This window comes from Pelodiscus sinensis, chromosome 4, assembly GCF_052426305.1.
Source record: "Pelodiscus sinensis isolate ZL-2025 chromosome 4, ASM5242630v1, whole genome shotgun sequence".
NCBI lineage: Eukaryota > Metazoa > Chordata > Testudines > Trionychidae > Pelodiscus > Pelodiscus sinensis.
This window is the reverse complement of record NC_143055.1, coordinates 129695813-129712476: the sequence shown is the minus strand read 5'-3', so window position 1 is coordinate 129712476 and position 16664 is coordinate 129695813. Positions and strand designations below refer to the sequence as shown.

The following is a 16664-nucleotide window of genomic DNA, read 5'->3' as shown; positions in this document are numbered from 1 at the left end:
AGCTAGGAGAGTTTGCTTTGGAGGATGGGATTAGAATGTAAAATGATTTTGACAGCGGGAGAAGTGGTCTGAAATAAATAGGAAGAAATCCAGTAAGAGTGAATGCAAAGTACTACACGAAGGGTACTTCTAGACTACAGGCTTTTGTCGACAGAAGTTTTGTCGACAGATACTGTCGACAAAGCTTCTGTCGACAAAGAGCATCTAGACTACAGCTAGTTCTGTCGAAAAAGCAAGCCGAAAGTGTAGACGCAAAGGATAGTGTACATGCAATAACGCCTTCTGTTGACAGAACTCTATCGACAAAAGAGGTTATTCCTTGTAGAATGAGGTTTACAGCCGTCAACAAAACTGCCGAGTTCTGTCGACGTTATGTCGACAGAACTTCAGCGGCAGTGTAGACGCAGGTGTAGTTTTGTCGACAAAACCCTGTAGTCTAGACACGCCCTTAGGTAGGAGTAATCAGATGAACAAATACAAAATGGGAAATGACTGTGTAGGAAGAAATACTACAGAAAAATATTGGGGGGAGGGGTTATACTTAAGTTCCTCACAAATACATGGTCGATTTTGCTCAATGTCATAGTCATAAGATTTTTAAAATAGTAAATTTCATTATTTAAATCAGAAATGGTATGGTGGTGTAATTGTAGGGGTCTGGACCCAAAAAGGAGTTGTGTGAGGGTCGCAAGGCTAGTGTGTGTGTGTGGGGGGGTATTTCTACCTTTACTTCTGTTGGCAACAGCATTCCCTTCAGAGCTGGGCAACTGGAGAGCAGCAGCTGCTGCCCAAGAATTCAAGTCTGAAGACAGAGCTACCACCAGCAGCAGCACAGAAGTCAGGGCAACACGTGTATGGTGTTGCCACCCTTAATTCTGCCCTGCTGCTGGTGGGGTGCTGCCTTCAGAGCTGGGCAATAGGCCCACGTTCCAATCCCCGCTCTCCAACTGCCCAGCTCTGAAGGCAGCACAGAAGTAAGGCCAGCAATACCGTGACCCTCCTAAAATAACCTTGTGATCCTGCAACTCCCTTTTGGGTCAGGGTCCCCAATTAGAGAACCACTGATCTCCGTGAGATCTGTATAGCACAGAGTAAAAGCACGCAAAGGGCCAGATTTCATGGTCTGTGACATGTTTTTCATGGTTATGAATTTGGTAGGGCCCTAGTTAAACTGGATCATAAACTATATATGGAGTCACCCATGTCAGACCGACACACACGCCCCCACCTTTTGGGGATGATTAGCAGGCGTATTTGTTGTAATCAAGACATGTTACTTCCATGGTACTCAGCATTGATTAGGCCTCAGCTGGAGTAGTGTGGCCATTTTTATGGACTACACTTTGGGAAAGTTGAAAACAAATTGGACAAAGTCCAGAGGAGATTCCCCCCCAAAAAAATTAAGGTCTAGAAAATAGACTGATGAGGAAAGATATTTAAAAAATGGCTTTAGTCTGGAGAAGAGAAGAATTGCAGGGTAGGGGAGACTTAGACTTATAAAGAGAAGAGTGATAAATGGTTCTCTGTAACCCCTGAGGTCAGAACAAGAAGTTATTGGTCTTCAATTGCAGCAAGTAAACCATTAGGAAAATTTCCTGTCAGGGTAGGTAAGCACTGAGACACGTTACCTAGGGAGGTTGTGGAATTTTCATCATGGAGGTTTTAGAACAGGTTGGACAGACATCTTTTGGGATGAGCTAGAAGATAATACTTGTTCTGCCTAGTGCAGAGGACTGGACCCATCAAGGTCCCTTCCAGTCCTACAGTTGAGATTCTGTGGGTTGGAGAAAATGGTAGTTAAAAGCCACACCCAGCCTGGCTCAATGCTGATGGTACAGCGTGTTCCCATCTCATGGCAGTTCTGCTGCCTGTTTGAAAAGAACTTGATGATTGTGTCATTTCAGTTCTTAATGGAGAGCTGGCATTAACGGGGCATGCCTGTTAAGACAGAGGCTAAAGGATGAATAGGAACAGAATTGAAAATGTCTTCCGCTGAGAGGTGCTGCCTGGGGGGGGTCAAGATTAAGACACATTAATGGAAAAGCTTTGGGAAGCTTCTTTATTTTTGATGAAATTCCTGCTTCCCCCTCCTGCCCTGCCAGTGAAGAGGGTCAAGACTGCCTGGGGCTAAAATGGGATTTAAATTGTTTTGGTCTGGGTGACCCTCAGTGGATGGATTGCATCCTCTGTGTACAGACAGACGCATGCAATCGCCATGGCTGCTAGTTTTATTTCTTTCATGAGCACTTGGAAAAAATGAAATTAATCTCCACAGCACTCATTTCTCTGTAGCTCAAAGTACAATAATGGGAGTGTGTAACCCGATGGAAAAATCCCATCGAATTTAACAGGAGTGAAACCAATCTAAAATGAAATGCCCAGTAGAAAGCTGCTGTATGTGGAAGAGAATTGTGCTCCTGCAATAGAATTGTAAAGGTTAGTTTTAACAATGCTCTATAAAGAGTCTCATTCTCTATTACACTCAATTGGATTTTTCTGTAAGGGATGCTTAGTATTACAAAGCATGCCCTGGAGTCAAAGTGTAAGTCAAGCAGAGTAGAATTTACAGTAACCAACTAGCTGTTGTTTAGAGGGTGGTAGATAAATAGATTAAATGTGTGATGGCATTTTCATTTTTAATCCACCCAGTTGGATAGCCGATGAATGGGAATACTGCACAAAAACCTGCGGGAGCTCTGGGTACCAGATCCGTACTGTGCGCTGCATTCAACCTCTTCACGATGGCACAAACCGCTCGACTCATATCAAGTACTGTAGCGGGGACCGCCCTGAGAGCCGCAGGCCGTGTAACAGAACACCATGCCCTGCACCGTGGAAAGCCGGGCCCTGGGCTGAGGTGGGCAAGCAGTATTCTACACTGGACCATGTATCTTTGGAGTTGGCAGACCTTTTCTTAGCCGTAACAGCTTTACCTTTGCCAGCGCCACCTGCCCGTAGCCTCAACACTGCCTTTGGATTAAGGGCCTCCTGCTGCAACTTTAGTCAATTTAGGTCTTAAATTAACCGCCGATAGACAGTGACCTGGAAACCCTGGGCCTTGAGGTCTCTGTAACCCTGGAAGGAAAAAGCATGCTCACTGACAAGAAAACAATTACTGTGTCAAATTCTGAAAAATTACACATGAAGTTTCATGGGAAAAAGTTCAGCAACTCCTTAGCACTGCTTCTCAGTTAGCAGAAGTGGTGTTGTTTTTTAAAGTGTTACCTGCAGCAAAGCTTTGAGGTGTTTTTGCAGAGTATTTGGTTTGTTTCGGTGCTTTATAAAGGAACACCTGAGCTGCTTAGCTAAGGGATGAAGCAATAATCTCGATCTGTGACTTTCTGCACTTGTGTCGCAGTGCTAATGTTCTCTCCATATTTTCTAAGGACAGAAGTTAGATGTTTGTGGGCTAGTCGCTTTGAGACTCACACAGGGGGAGGAGTTCCAGTAGTAAGAACAACACTACGGAATGCAGGAGCTCTGGGTTAAAGTCCCTGTTCTGCCACAGATTTTCTTTATGACCTTGGGCAAATCACTTAGCCTCTATGCTCCCCCTCTGTATAATAGGGCTACCAACACTGTCCTACCGTACAGGGGTGTTGTATGGATAAATTCATTACTGATTGTGAGATGCTCAGAGAAGGACCATAGACACATATAGCAACCTCCAGCTGACTGCTACTCCCCCTGCACTGTATGCTTTGGAGAAACAAGGGCTATTGCGTCTCCTCCCCCACTTCCTGACACACACAGGGAAGAAAGATGTGCGAAATTAAAGTCTGGTGCAGGTTCTTTGGTCTTTTGTTTCCCCCTTACTGCAAATTGACTTGCAGTTTGCCTGTGCCCCATACGCTGCTGGGCTTAGGGTAACTCAGTGTCCCATTCTTTAATGCTTAGATATTCAGGTCACACTTGCCCAATCTACAATATATGACAACAAAAAATTAAACATTGCAGGAAAGGAGAAACCCTCCCACTCTTCCTAATTTATGCCCCCAAGGCAATCTACAAAACCTCCTATCAAAGGAGAGAATTTACAGCATACGGCTAAGGTCAGCCCGCTCAGGCTATGCAGCCTGTAACACCATACTTGTACAATATCGCCCATTTCGGGAGGCATGGCTACTATAGTAAAATTCATGTATCTGTTCTGCAGTGCTCTGTGACCTGTGGGGAAGGAACCGAGTCCAGGCAGGTCACGTGCCGTGCTGGTGACCACTGTGATGGAGAAAAACCTGAATCTGTGAGAGTGTGTAAGCTTGCTCCCTGTAATGGTAAGTAAATTTCCTGAATAATGATGGCACTGGAAATGGGAGCAACAGTTCCTCTTTCAGGGTATGATGCCTAGCGTCAAAGCCAAATAAATCTGAAGTTAGTCTTCATTTTTCTGTCCCAAGGCAACCTAACTTCTTTCCCAAGAGAAAATGTTGGGTAAGCCTAGAATGACTGAGATTCAACAAGGTAATGAAAACCAAGACCAATTCCTGTTGACAGGGGGACAGAAATCATAATAAGAGTATGAGATTTGATCCTGGAATTTACTGCTAACACAAAAACAAGAAAATTATGATCTTTGACATTCTACAAAGGGGAGGGCCTAAGTATAAATTACATATCGCCAAAAAAAAAAAGAAGTCAGACATTATATATGTGTATTTACATATTTATGTAAAATTAACAAGTTCATTCTACTCCCACCACACTCAGTGCTTCAAGCAAATAACTTATTTCCCCTAGGTTTAGCTGTGGCCAAGTCACGAGCAATGGATGTTCTGCTCTCTCTCTTAGGCCTCCTTTCTCCCAGTAGCAATGTGCTCATTGGTGAGGCTGAAACATTCCTCATCCTACTCCCCTTTCAACTTTGTGCTTCTCTCAGCTCTCCATGTGGCCCACCACACAAAGCCACATTCGGCTGCAGGTGTTTTCTCCCAAGCTATGGACTCTACAACACATGCCAGCTTTTATTATGTAAAAGAAAACCAACTGGATGTAAAATCTATCGAAATAGAGGAAGTGGTAGTGGGTGGCATTGTATTTTAGGCTGCCCTGCTCTGAAAGCGGACTACCACTGTTGTACTCATTGAGAACAGTGAATTACTGTTTTCATATTGAACCCAAGTATTAGTGAGATGATGCCCAATTTGTATAGTTAATCTCCCGTGATTAACCTTCGGCCATTCTGTCACCAAACTCTTCCACACTTAGAATCCTAGGACTAGAAATGACCTTGAGAGGTTGTCTAATCCGGTCCCCTGCCCTCTAGGAATATTCTAGATTGTGTGTTCAGTAGCTCTGACCTGACACGAACTCTGTGTGCAGTACACGAGCTACGGTTTCGAATGTTTTATACTTTTGTTTTATACTTTCGGTAAGAAAACAGGAAACAGCTATAGCTGGTTAGCCAGGTCATTATTTTTAGCATTTTTGTACCACATTAGCTCTTCAAAGTCGGTGTACAAACATTAAACAAACTTAATTTGAAGCTTTTCACCTTTTGAACAAGGAAGAGTTGACAGCATAGGCCTATTCCCTGTTGTGTTCTCTGCCTCCCTGAACAAAGACTTCACTGAAAATCAGCATCTTAGAAGGGCCCTTAATGACCTTTCAAAAGAACAGCCCAACTGAGGCTGCTGTTGTGACACCTCTCTTGTCTGTTTATTATGCTGGTGTAGAATGAAGGATCAAGTAGACTGCAGATCTCGCTTGTTTTTCCTTAAAAGGCTCCGTGTTTAGCGGGGCAGGGGATGGAGTCTGTTTGCCCAGACCCTGGCTTGAAGGCACTAAGACTACAAAGGTGTAACTATCAACAGGAATTGGCGTTTGTTCTAATTTCCTTCTTGGATCATATTCTTTCCAGGCTTGCCCAACATTTTGACTTGGGAAAGATGTTATGTTGAGTTAGGACAGAAAAACGAAGACAAACTTCAGGTTTATTTAGCTTTAAGTTTTTGCTAGACTTACTCTAGTGCTCTTGTAACCACTTAAAAGTACAAAGCAAGATGTGGTGGCCTGTGGAACTAGGCTGAGCATCTCAGTGCAGAAGTTACCCTCACTGGAAGGGACTGTACAAGTTAAGTATTGGGGGCCAGGCTGGGATTCTGGTTTTTCCTAATACGTGGGAATTGGTTCCTTGTAGAGGAACAGTCGTTTTGGCTGGAGAGTGTGTGCAGGTTCGGTGAAAGCTTCACGCCCTACTGCTTTGGTAATACTGCCTCTTCGCCCTGCCTTCATCACTAGGCACCAGGAGGCAGTATCCTGCCAGCATCAGCTGAGGGGGACAGTGGCACAGCTGACTTTCTAAACCACCAGGAGCTTCTTTGTCTTTCCTGCTGGCAGGAGCACTCTGGCCTCCAGCAGGGCTAGGATGACCAAGCTCACTCCCTCACCAGCCCCAGGCCTGCCTAACCAGGAGAGCTTACACAAGAGGAGGGCCTAAGGCTACAGCTTTGTTAGCTTAAGGGTTCATGGGGCCCTGGTACAGTGCTTCAATTTTAGCTTTAACCACTCTGTTTCTGCGCTCTTGTGCATGTTGCCTTTTGAGCGATGAGGCAGTAGAAGTAGATGCTAATAATTTTGTGCATATCGAGCTTAGACAGTTTGACGATGCTACAGTGTTATAAGGACACAACTTTTGAACGGTCGCATGCAACAAAATAGATCCTGTGCTTTAAACTGGAATTTTCTCCCATTTCAATTATGTACATAAACTGAGCACTGTCTAAAGGCCATGTTTAGGCTTCTCGAAGTTTGCTCCTTGTAGAAACTGAGGCCACTCATCTCCAGTTAACTTCAGAGGCAGGTTACAGGGGTTCAGTACCTCTGAAAAATCAGGCTTCTCTCTGCAGGTGCCCAAATACTGAGTTTGAAATGACCCAAGGTCTGTTTACAGAATCTTTAGCCCTGCAAGTAATGCAGAACGAATCCTGCTTTAACCACTAGGGGACGGCAGAGCTTTAGCTACGCTGCAGAACAGCGGCTGGAAAATTTGAACTTCCTAGCCCTGTGTTTCAAATATAACCAGCAGTGTAACCAATAGCAGAAGAATGAGGATCAGAGAGTGGGGCCGTGATTACTAGAGCAAAAACTTTCAAAGGGTCAAAATGGGATTATGTGCTCAGTTTCCATTAATTTTCATTCAACTGTTACAGTAGATAGTTCTCATGTCTCTGGGTCAAATATTCAAATAAAGCTCTGCTTTTCACTATGGCTCTAAATACGGTTTGCAAATCACTATATAGCTATGTTTCTGTGCACTATGGTTATTTTATTATAGGATGGCTATATAAACTCTTTACTCAGTCTGCTGTGTAATTAATTTGTTTCAATTTTCTAGTCAATTGCTGTTCATTTAATTATGGTTTGCAAGAGTTTGAGCTTCCTAAAACGCTATGCCAGTTTGATATTTACAGAATATCAGCTCAATCCATCATGATTAAAATGGGAGCATTTTACCAGCGTTAAACTCTTGCCACGCAGTTTCAGATGATACAAGAATTTTGGATGCACCATAGAAAACTTACCATTCTGTTCCCACATCTCAGTGCCATCTCCCTTCCCATATTTCATAATTAAGTTATCTGCCATCCACTCTCTTCTTCCATGATCTTTAAATACCCTGTGGTATATTTCTACGTTTAGTTAGTGTCCTGTGAGCACATGGTTTGCAAGTACTATACAAAACTTAGAATATTATATATTACTTACTATGACACTGATGATGCCTTTTCACTGATCTGTAGACTTCCTAAAGTTGTCTTTGGTAATTGTTAGGTGCTGCTAAAAATATCTCCATGGAGCTATAAAGCTTCCTTATTTAAAGAGCCAGTTGCTTTCTCACTTATTCCTCCCCTAGTGACCATGAAACAAATAAAATGTGAAAAGGAGAATTTTTACCGTGAAAACCAGCAGAAGGATACAACAACCTATATACTGAATAAGAAATGGTTATCTAGTTGGTGCAGAATTAATCTAAACAATAAAATAAAGGGACTACGTGAGTACACAGCTCAAAGACTGTATTTGTTTTACTGGAAGTAGATAAGTACAAAATCAAATCTTTGCACTATACAATTGATTTGATAAATCCAAGCCTGTAAAGCTCTACTTCAGTGAAATCAGCTGTCAGAAAATTGGAACAAATCAAGTGTGTTATCTACAGGTAAAACCAAACTAAGTGCTTATTACTTTGACACATTTGGTAACTTCTTTCAGTGGTGTCTTTGAAATTGCACTGAAGTAGATGCAAGTAAATGCACAAGTTAAGGTATTTCACATAAAAGTTGCTACATTTTCCAAAACATACTTTTTAAAGAACACAGAAGCACTGGCTGTTAAGTTATGATTGATGTGTGTGCGCTACACTAGTGTTCATGCAAAGATTTGAGTTTTGACATTAGTGTTCTAGTTTGAATTCTGAAAAAGGTCCTTTAGTTTCCTATGTGGAAGTCCTCCTCAAGAGACTTAGAGGCATGATGCTTCATAGACAGGGTTCTGTTCACTGCTAGAGTTGCAGATTTAGCAGTAGGTTTGCCTAGAAGCAAGCAAGTTTTTGTCAAGGAAGGATGTCAGATTGGGCCTACAGAATAATGAAAATGCTAATAGACACAATTTGTCAATGACATGAATTTATATTTTTTTAAAATAAATGATGGGCTGTTTTAATCCTCTCGTTTTAAGTGGGTGTGCTGGAGAATCAGTGGAACAAAACAAACGGCTGTAAATTAGGGTGTACTGGAGTCAGGGGAAATAAATGAGCTATTGTAAAATATGCAGACCTATTCCAGAGTTGGTGGAACCAATGCTAATTTACAAGCCAGCTGTTGTCAGCCTGGTAGAAAGGCTGAAATTTCACATCACACTTATATATGCAAGCCACATATCAATACATAGGACATTCTGAACTAATATATATAAATTCAATACAGTAGAACTTACCAACATGTTCATCGAATATGGCGTACTGTTTATTTCCAATTTCTAGGCCAAATTCTGCCCTGCATTCTGTCTCCTATGTTCACAGACTTGCTAGAGGCATAAGCCAAGGAAAAATTGTGTTCCTGACCTGAGATGGGACAGAAATGTTAGGCGGTTAATCAATATTCACATTTCAGCTCAGTGTAACACAATTACTGAGCTGCTTGTAGCATGCCATGGTTGATTATGCCAGACTGCAGCATTTAGTGCCCCTCAGGATTAATCACAGATCTGCAAACACTGAAGAACATGTTTAGCTTTCTTTGAGAGGTTAGTCTGTATCTGCAAAAACAGCGAGGAGTCCTATGGCACCTTAGGGCACCTCTACACTGCACTGCTATTTCGAAATAAGCTATTTCGGAATAGCTCTTCTGAAATAGCTTATTTCTAAATAGCATGTCTGCACTACAGGGAAGCCTCAAAGTTAGTCGGAGGCAGGCTTCCCTTACGTAGACGTGCTATCTCGATTGAGAGCCCCAAGAGGCACTGGGGAGGAATCACTTAGAAAGCCCCTTGACCAGGGCCAATTTTGAAATAGCAGCAGTGGAACGCCTACACGCGTCTTGTTTTGAAATAGCTATTTCAGAATAGGCGTTATTCCTCGTGGACTGAGGTTTACAGATTTCAGAATGAGCCGTCAGTGATTTCAAAATAATGGAATGGCTGTGTACACGCTCGCACTGTTATTTTGAAATAACAGTGCAGTGTGGATGCACCCCTTAGAGAAACATTTATTTAGGCATCAGCTTTACCCACAAAAGCTTATGCCCTTGTAAATCTTTGTCTGTAAGGTGCCACAGGGCTCCTCACTCTTTTACCTTTCTGTGAATCGAGTTGAACGATTCACACTCTGAAAGTAAAGAGCACATGCACATTTTCAGTTTGAAATGGGAGTTCATTGTTGTTTTGGCTGCTTGTGAGTGCACTTTCTATCAGTCATGCTGATTTTGTCCAGCATGGCTACAGCTCCTGCACTTTTGCCTAAATAATCCAGTTCTGTAGCTAAGTGCTCTCATGCATGCTCCAGGGACAACTGGCACCTGATCTGAGCCCTCCCAATAGATCATCCTCAAAAGAACATACATTCCATCCTAGGAAATGTAAGGCCGGCCTGTCACAAAACATACACTTGGATTATCAGTTATGTATCACTCAAGACCTCCAAAAGGTTGTTCAAATAATTGTTAAGAGTCTTATGTTTAAAAAAAAAAAAAAAAAACCACCCATGAGAAGAATTTTTCAGAGATACTATCTCGAATTTCCTTCCCTTCAAGGGAAGGTCCGTTCTGGGCCTCGGTCTTGTTGACTGAGGGCAAAACTGGAAGGGATTATCTTGGGTCTGATTGGGACAATGCATAGGACTGCATCTGCCACAGCATGGAAAAGCTGCCAAATTATGCACCAGCATATTCTTCATGAACTCTCTCTGGTCTTCCCCCTCCACAGCTCATGCTTTCCTACAGGCAGAAAGATCTGTTTCCTGTGCAAGGGCACCAGCTCTTTCAAAGGTGTCCAGTCATTTTGTGCACCTCAGTTTGTGAGTGTCCAACAGGTCCCATTCCAGTGTCTCAGGCTGGGCACCCCATCATCAATCCCTTCTCCAAATGTAGGCTTTGGCCTCTGAACGTCTTAAACGCCGTCCAGTGTGCGTTCCCCGGTTTACACTCACCGCTGTGCTTGTTTTGCAGATGAGCCCTGCCTAGGAGACAAGTCAATCTTCTGTCAGATGGAGGTGCTGGCTCGCTATTGCTCCATCCCCGGCTACAACAAGCTGTGCTGTGAATCTTGTAGCAAGCGCAGCAGCACTCTCCCGCCTCCTTACCTTTCTGAAGCTGCTGAAACCAAAGAGGAAGTGGCCTGGCCGATGCCGACATCTTTAGTACCTCAGCACGCGGAGGTCGCTGAGGAGAGCAGAAGTTCTGTAGGCAGGAGGCCTCTGACAGAAGAGGACGTGGATGTACTTGTTTCTACATCAACGAGCAAGTCCAAAGGTGCCGAGTTACCCCAGAAGAGAGTTTACCGAGCAGGAAGTCAGACTTCTAGGCTGGTCACGATGCCCTATCAGTCAGCTGCTAAGACTGGTGTTCTCAATCCCCGTAACGCATCCGTTTTGGCAGCCATTGTTCCCTTGGCAGCAGTTAACAACACTTCTGCAGGTGCTCTGTCTCCGGTGAGAACCTCAAGGAAAAATGAGAAGCATGTTGAAAAGAGACGTGCTTTGAGACGCCCCCCAGTAGAGAGATGAAAGCAAATGAGAAGAGGAGGATAGTAACCGAAATCTTTTGTTCAGGACACCCTGGTGCGTGCTGCCCTCCAAAAGCACGACCCTCTATGGATCATCAGCTCATTACAGTTGTAAATAAAAAACAGTAAGTGCTGGTTCACTTTCTAGATGCTGCCATCCTCCTGCACTTCATTATCTGGTTAGCTTGAATGCATGGGAGAAAAAGCACCAAAGAATATTCTCATCAATGAAAGAAAGTTGCTGAGTGTGGTGGTCGTTCTGTAGTATAAGAAAAGTGGCCAGAGTCTATTTTGCACATCAGGTAATTGTTTTTATTTTTTTAAAAATCACATGTGGGAGGGGGGGGGAACACCACCACCACAGGTACCAAAAGTTTACACTTCTACAAAACATTTTTGCAGTGGAACAACAGAATCCATAAGACTTGTATTGCTAATTTATCTATATAAACCAATATTGTATGAGCAAATTTCAGCTGTTGTGTATATATACTGTATATTGCAGAAAATCAGTATTATTTTTAAGAGTGTTGTGCTGTCAAGCAATTGTTTACTTATGTTACATTTCTGGACATGTAATAGGTGCCTGCCGTTGAGTACTGCCTTCCTGACATTCCAGGAATTGATTTTCAAAGCAGCATTTTAATAAAAAAGAGGAGCTCCATTTTAATATGCATTACAGCTACTGACCTTAGGAAGGGTTGTTTTTAATATCAACAATGTGATGTCTTTTTGGGGTGCGGGGGGACTGCTATCTTACTGGTCCAACCCAGCTTGTCACCTACCACTTAACATCGATTTTACTAGCGCACGTGATCAGTTTCTTCCATTTGTGATTAAAATTGTTATGCTGCTGAACAGGCTTTTTAACACCCCTAGCCTATACGTAGCTGGCATTGCTTAGGTCTAGAACTAGCAGTGCCTTCTCTGAATTCTCCTTTTGCCTAAGAGGAACAGACTCGTGAGAAAAGTAATTGTGCATATGTTATAAGTACTGTATTGTTCACAAGACAAATGTGAGTTGTGTTTTCTGGAGGAGCTGTTGGTTTCTGAAGCTGAAAGCGCATCACAGAGCTAGACTAGGCACTAACAAGAAGTAGCTGTAGCAAGACTTAAAATGGATGTTTTCCCTGTTTAAATCATTGATTTTAAAGGTGAGAGATATTTATTTTTCAGCATGTTTCACCTCAATCTCCACAACCACAATGCATCTGACTGCAATAATTTGCTAGTAATTTATGTCAATAACCATCTCTCTCCGTTCATCCAGTAATGCTCTCTCCTGTGTGTTGCTGTAAAGTACTTGTATATAGGATTGAGAACTAAAGATATTTATTAAAGTTGAACTCTTAATCGTATTTTATGTACTAAATATTTACACTAATAGCAGTGACATTTTTGCCAAGATAAAAAATTGGGAGATGTAATTAGACACATGTACATGCTATGGTTATATGCATAGAACAGAAATTTAAAGTAACTAAACTACTGTAGATGAATTGATTTAATTTTTTTTAAAAAGCCTTATGACCATGTTTTCTTCTATTCCAAGCATCTTTAGGTTATTAAATAGTTTACTGAAGTTTGAGGTGCAATTTTTGTTTTTCTGCACGCACACGCGCACACACACAATGATTTGTCCTGTCTGAGCAAACTGTTTAATAAAACAGTGCATTTGTAGCACTAAAATCCCTATGAAATATATTAGGACACCATGGATCACATTTTGGAAATGGATGAAGAAATGTGTATAGTAACTTGGCATGATTGTTGAGATGATGATGATAGAATGCAAGTCAGGAGACCTTAATGAAAACTAGAATATCAGCAAATTAACCCTCACAAGAAGGTCTGTCTTACATTATGATGTTTGTAGCCTAATCCACGGAAGTATTGATTCGATGCCTCTGAAGAATTGCTGCTACTTCTATGCAAGGCTTTTGAAGGGCTAAAGAAATTATCGTTATGTAGATTGCGTACAGACAATCCCTGAGCCTCAAACAGACCAATAGGATATGTATTTGCTTCCTTGGAATGCCCCCCAACTCAAATTCTCTCTCTTCCACCCCCAATCTTTCACATATATGCAATATGGATGTAGATATTCCTTGTACCTTTTTGCTTTCTTTTCTACCAAGAAAATTTCTCCTTCATTAAAGTGTACACTACTGATACTGTTTGTTGTATTGGGGAGCACGTAGCAATAAAAACTTTAACATAACATGCCACTCAGTACTGTGGTTTGGTTTTTGGCTTACACTTCCTCTGATAGGTCAGCTATCAGAAATTGCAGTTTTATTTTTTGCAAATGCTCTTGTGGTAAGAGAGCTTGGGGAACTGCACAGAAGAAGTTCCCAAGTGACTCTTCCTGGGTTTAAAAACAACTGATTTTTACTTTTCCATCCTTGGGTAGGTTGAATTTTATGTGCAGCACCGATATTGAGGCCAAGTATCAGAGGGGTAGCCGTGTTAGTCTGAATCTGCAAGAACAACAAGAAGTCCTGTGGCACCTTATAGACTAACAGATTTATTGGAGCATAAGCTTTCGTGGGCAAAGACCCACTTCATCAGATGCATGTCAGACATGCATCTGGCGAAATGACATACATCTGACAAAGTGGGTCTTTGCCCATGAAAGCGTATGATCCAATAAATCTGTTAGTCTATAAGGTACCACAGGACTTCTCGTTGATATTGAGGCCACGTGTGGACGTACACCACCAGTACAAACAAAAAACCTAGATAAATCTGTATTTTAAACTGTTCATTGGGATGGAAGACAAAAAAAATATTAAAAAATAAGGGATACCTAAGCAATGCTTAAGATGTTTAATATCAAATACAAAGAAAATTAACAACACTCTTGGATTGCATGTATTTTATCATCCTAATAATTCAAGCTAGTAAACACACCAAAAGGAGGCCCAACTGAAAACAGATATATAAATAAATCAAAACATGGCCATTTAGTAAAAGCAGAAAAAATATGCACCAGAGCCCCAATTTAACTGCCTACTCCCATAGACCACTAAATTTCAGAATCTCTACTAAAGCTGCTTTCAGACAACAAAGCACATGCCAAAACATTAGCGTGCTACCGACTCTTGTGTTTTCCAAACTATCCCTCTTGAACACAAAATTATCCACACATAGCTCAGCTGTAAGCTGCCAAACAAATCTAAGCTAGAGATAGTTGTGCTCTCTCTGCAAATACTAATGCAATATTTACTGACGCTGGAATGAAGAGTAAAAGGCATTCACTCAGACTTATATAGTTTCTCTTGGGTGTCAACTCTTCATTTCATTAATAGTGCACAAACAGAACAGTAAAATAAGTAATAAAGTAACAGACAGCAAACAAACAGTCACAAACAGCCACTGAAATAGTAAAGGGAATAAAACATCAGGTGGTTGGTTATGAGTATTTTAAATGAAGGTTTAGGTTCATGCTATGCAAGTGAAACAGAGACCTATAAAACAGAAAAAAGTTCTAGTTTGAAAACTTTCACATTGTATTCTATTAAATTCTATTAAAAAGAATTTAAATTCTATTAAAAAGAATTTAAATATCTTTAAAAAGATAAATTCTATTAATGGCTTAAGGTCTGAAATTCTTTTTAACACCTATATAAAACTTTTGTTTGAAATGTAATCATGCAAATGTCATGACCTAGGTCTGTCCACTGCCTGAATCCTTATCTACAAAAGCAGCCTACATGCTTCACAATAGAAAAAACACCAATACAAGTGAAGTCAGATCCTGCATTAAAATCTGCTAATGCAGACTCTCAGCCCTTTTTACGTCTCTGATCTAGTTTGAAAACTTTCACCATCGCAAATAGTAGAAGCCCCAGAGCATTTTAACACGTGGCTTCAGAGCTTGGAGACAGATCCATTCTTCAAAGACCTTGCAAATAAAGTCCTACAAAACATCTCGCATCGCACTTAGTAAGTACTCCCATTGACTCATAAGATCTAGAACTATATCAGAGCACCAAGATCTGGCCTTAATGCCAATAACCCTTCCTAAACAAATTCTAAAACTTAATGGAAATCACTTGTCTAGAATCCAACTCTAAATGGAAGGCCAAACAGGACCCATGATAAAGGTCTTCCAGTTTTAATAATTTACTATGTATTGATTAGTAACACAAAGTGTTAACTCGGATCTTAAAGATATTTACAACACTCCAAAATTCTATTAAAAAGAATTTCAGACCTTAAGCCATTAACACCTATATAAAACTTTTGTTTGAAATGTAATCATGCAAATGTCATGACCTAGGTCTGTCCACTGCCTGAATCCTTATCTACAAAAGCAGCCTACATGCTTCACAATAGAAAAAACACCAATACAAGTGAAGTCAGATCCTGCATTAAAATCTGCTAATGCAGACTCTCAGCCCTTTTTACGTCTCTGATCTAGATCTGTCTCCCTCCAAAAAATTACATTTTAGCCCAGGTTTTCCAACATCTCTGTGCAGATGGCCATCTGTTAAACACAACAGAGCTAAAAACAAGCTCTTTATCTGTCTCTCCTGATACTAGGTGGAAAATATTTTGGTCCTGAACTATAGAAGACTCACCGTTTTGTGTTTGCTCTACAAGTCTAACTGGAAAACAGCAGAGTGCTACATTATTCTTTGCCTTCGTCATAGCTTCCCTGACATATTTCAGATCTTGTAATTATCAGCTGGTAATTAATACCAACTCTTCTTCATTCCAGCCTTAACAAGAAAAGGGAAGACACTTGGACTAAGCTCCCTCTGAGGCATTAGTGAGACAATGGAGTTTCCATAGCAGCATCCCACCACCCATGTGCCTCCCATAGCCTGGCATAACCCTCCTGAAACTTTGGTATCCCTCGTGTAGCCTGCTTCCCCTCCCAGCCCAGGAGAGTCCCCTCTGTCCACAGCCCAGGTAGGACTGCTGTACTCAAACAGAGAGGCTCTGACTCTTGCTGCAGCCCCGATGGGAGAGAGTCAGGACACCCCAAACTGACCTCCACTTCTCTGCACAGGCCCCAGAACTTCCCCACCCCCATGTAGTCTGCTTCCACTGGGGTAGAATCCTGCCTCTCAGAGTTGCAGGCACGAGCAGTTGCAGCCCAGGTGAGAGGCAGGACAGGAGGACACACCAAAAACTCGCCACCTCCCCAACACATTTCCTAACTAAAAAGCAAGGCCTTGGTTTGGTTGTGCCAGAATAACAGGATGTGCCTGGAAGTGGATTGTTTCACATCAAAACAGAAAGGGAGGGATCTGGTAGAAGGGAGTTACACTGCAGAATGACCACAGGGAGGCAGCAAGGGACCAGTGGCAGGGAGCAAGACAGCTATAATCACATTGGGGACAGGGTAGAGAAAGGGACAGCTATCTACTATATTTCAGAGAGTTTGTGTGTCTGCTACCCCCTCCTTCAGGTGGGGGACATGCACCCCTCCCCTG

At 41.9% G+C, this 16664-nt stretch overlaps 1 protein-coding gene across 5 annotated transcripts in view; it reads left to right on the top strand.

The window, feature by feature from the left end:
* ADAMTS3 (ADAM metallopeptidase with thrombospondin type 1 motif 3) overlaps positions 1-13438 on the top strand; it is a 188087-nt gene extending 174649 nt beyond the window's left edge. For 4 of the 5 annotated variants that reach the window (XM_089778150.1, XM_089778148.1, XM_089778151.1 and 1 more), the window contains 4 exons: positions 2650-2857; positions 4157-4274; positions 7853-7993; positions 10662-13438. In XM_089778150.1, coding sequence (XP_089634276.1) covers positions 2650-2857; positions 4157-4274; positions 7853-7993; positions 10662-11218 — 1024 coding nt within the window. In that variant the 3' untranslated portion in view covers positions 11219-13438. The remainder of the gene's footprint in view (positions 1-2649; positions 2858-4156; positions 4275-7852; positions 7994-10661) is intronic. The other variant, XM_075929391.2, reaches the window with a different exon arrangement.
* The last annotated feature ends 3226 nt before the right edge of the window (positions 13439-16664 follow it).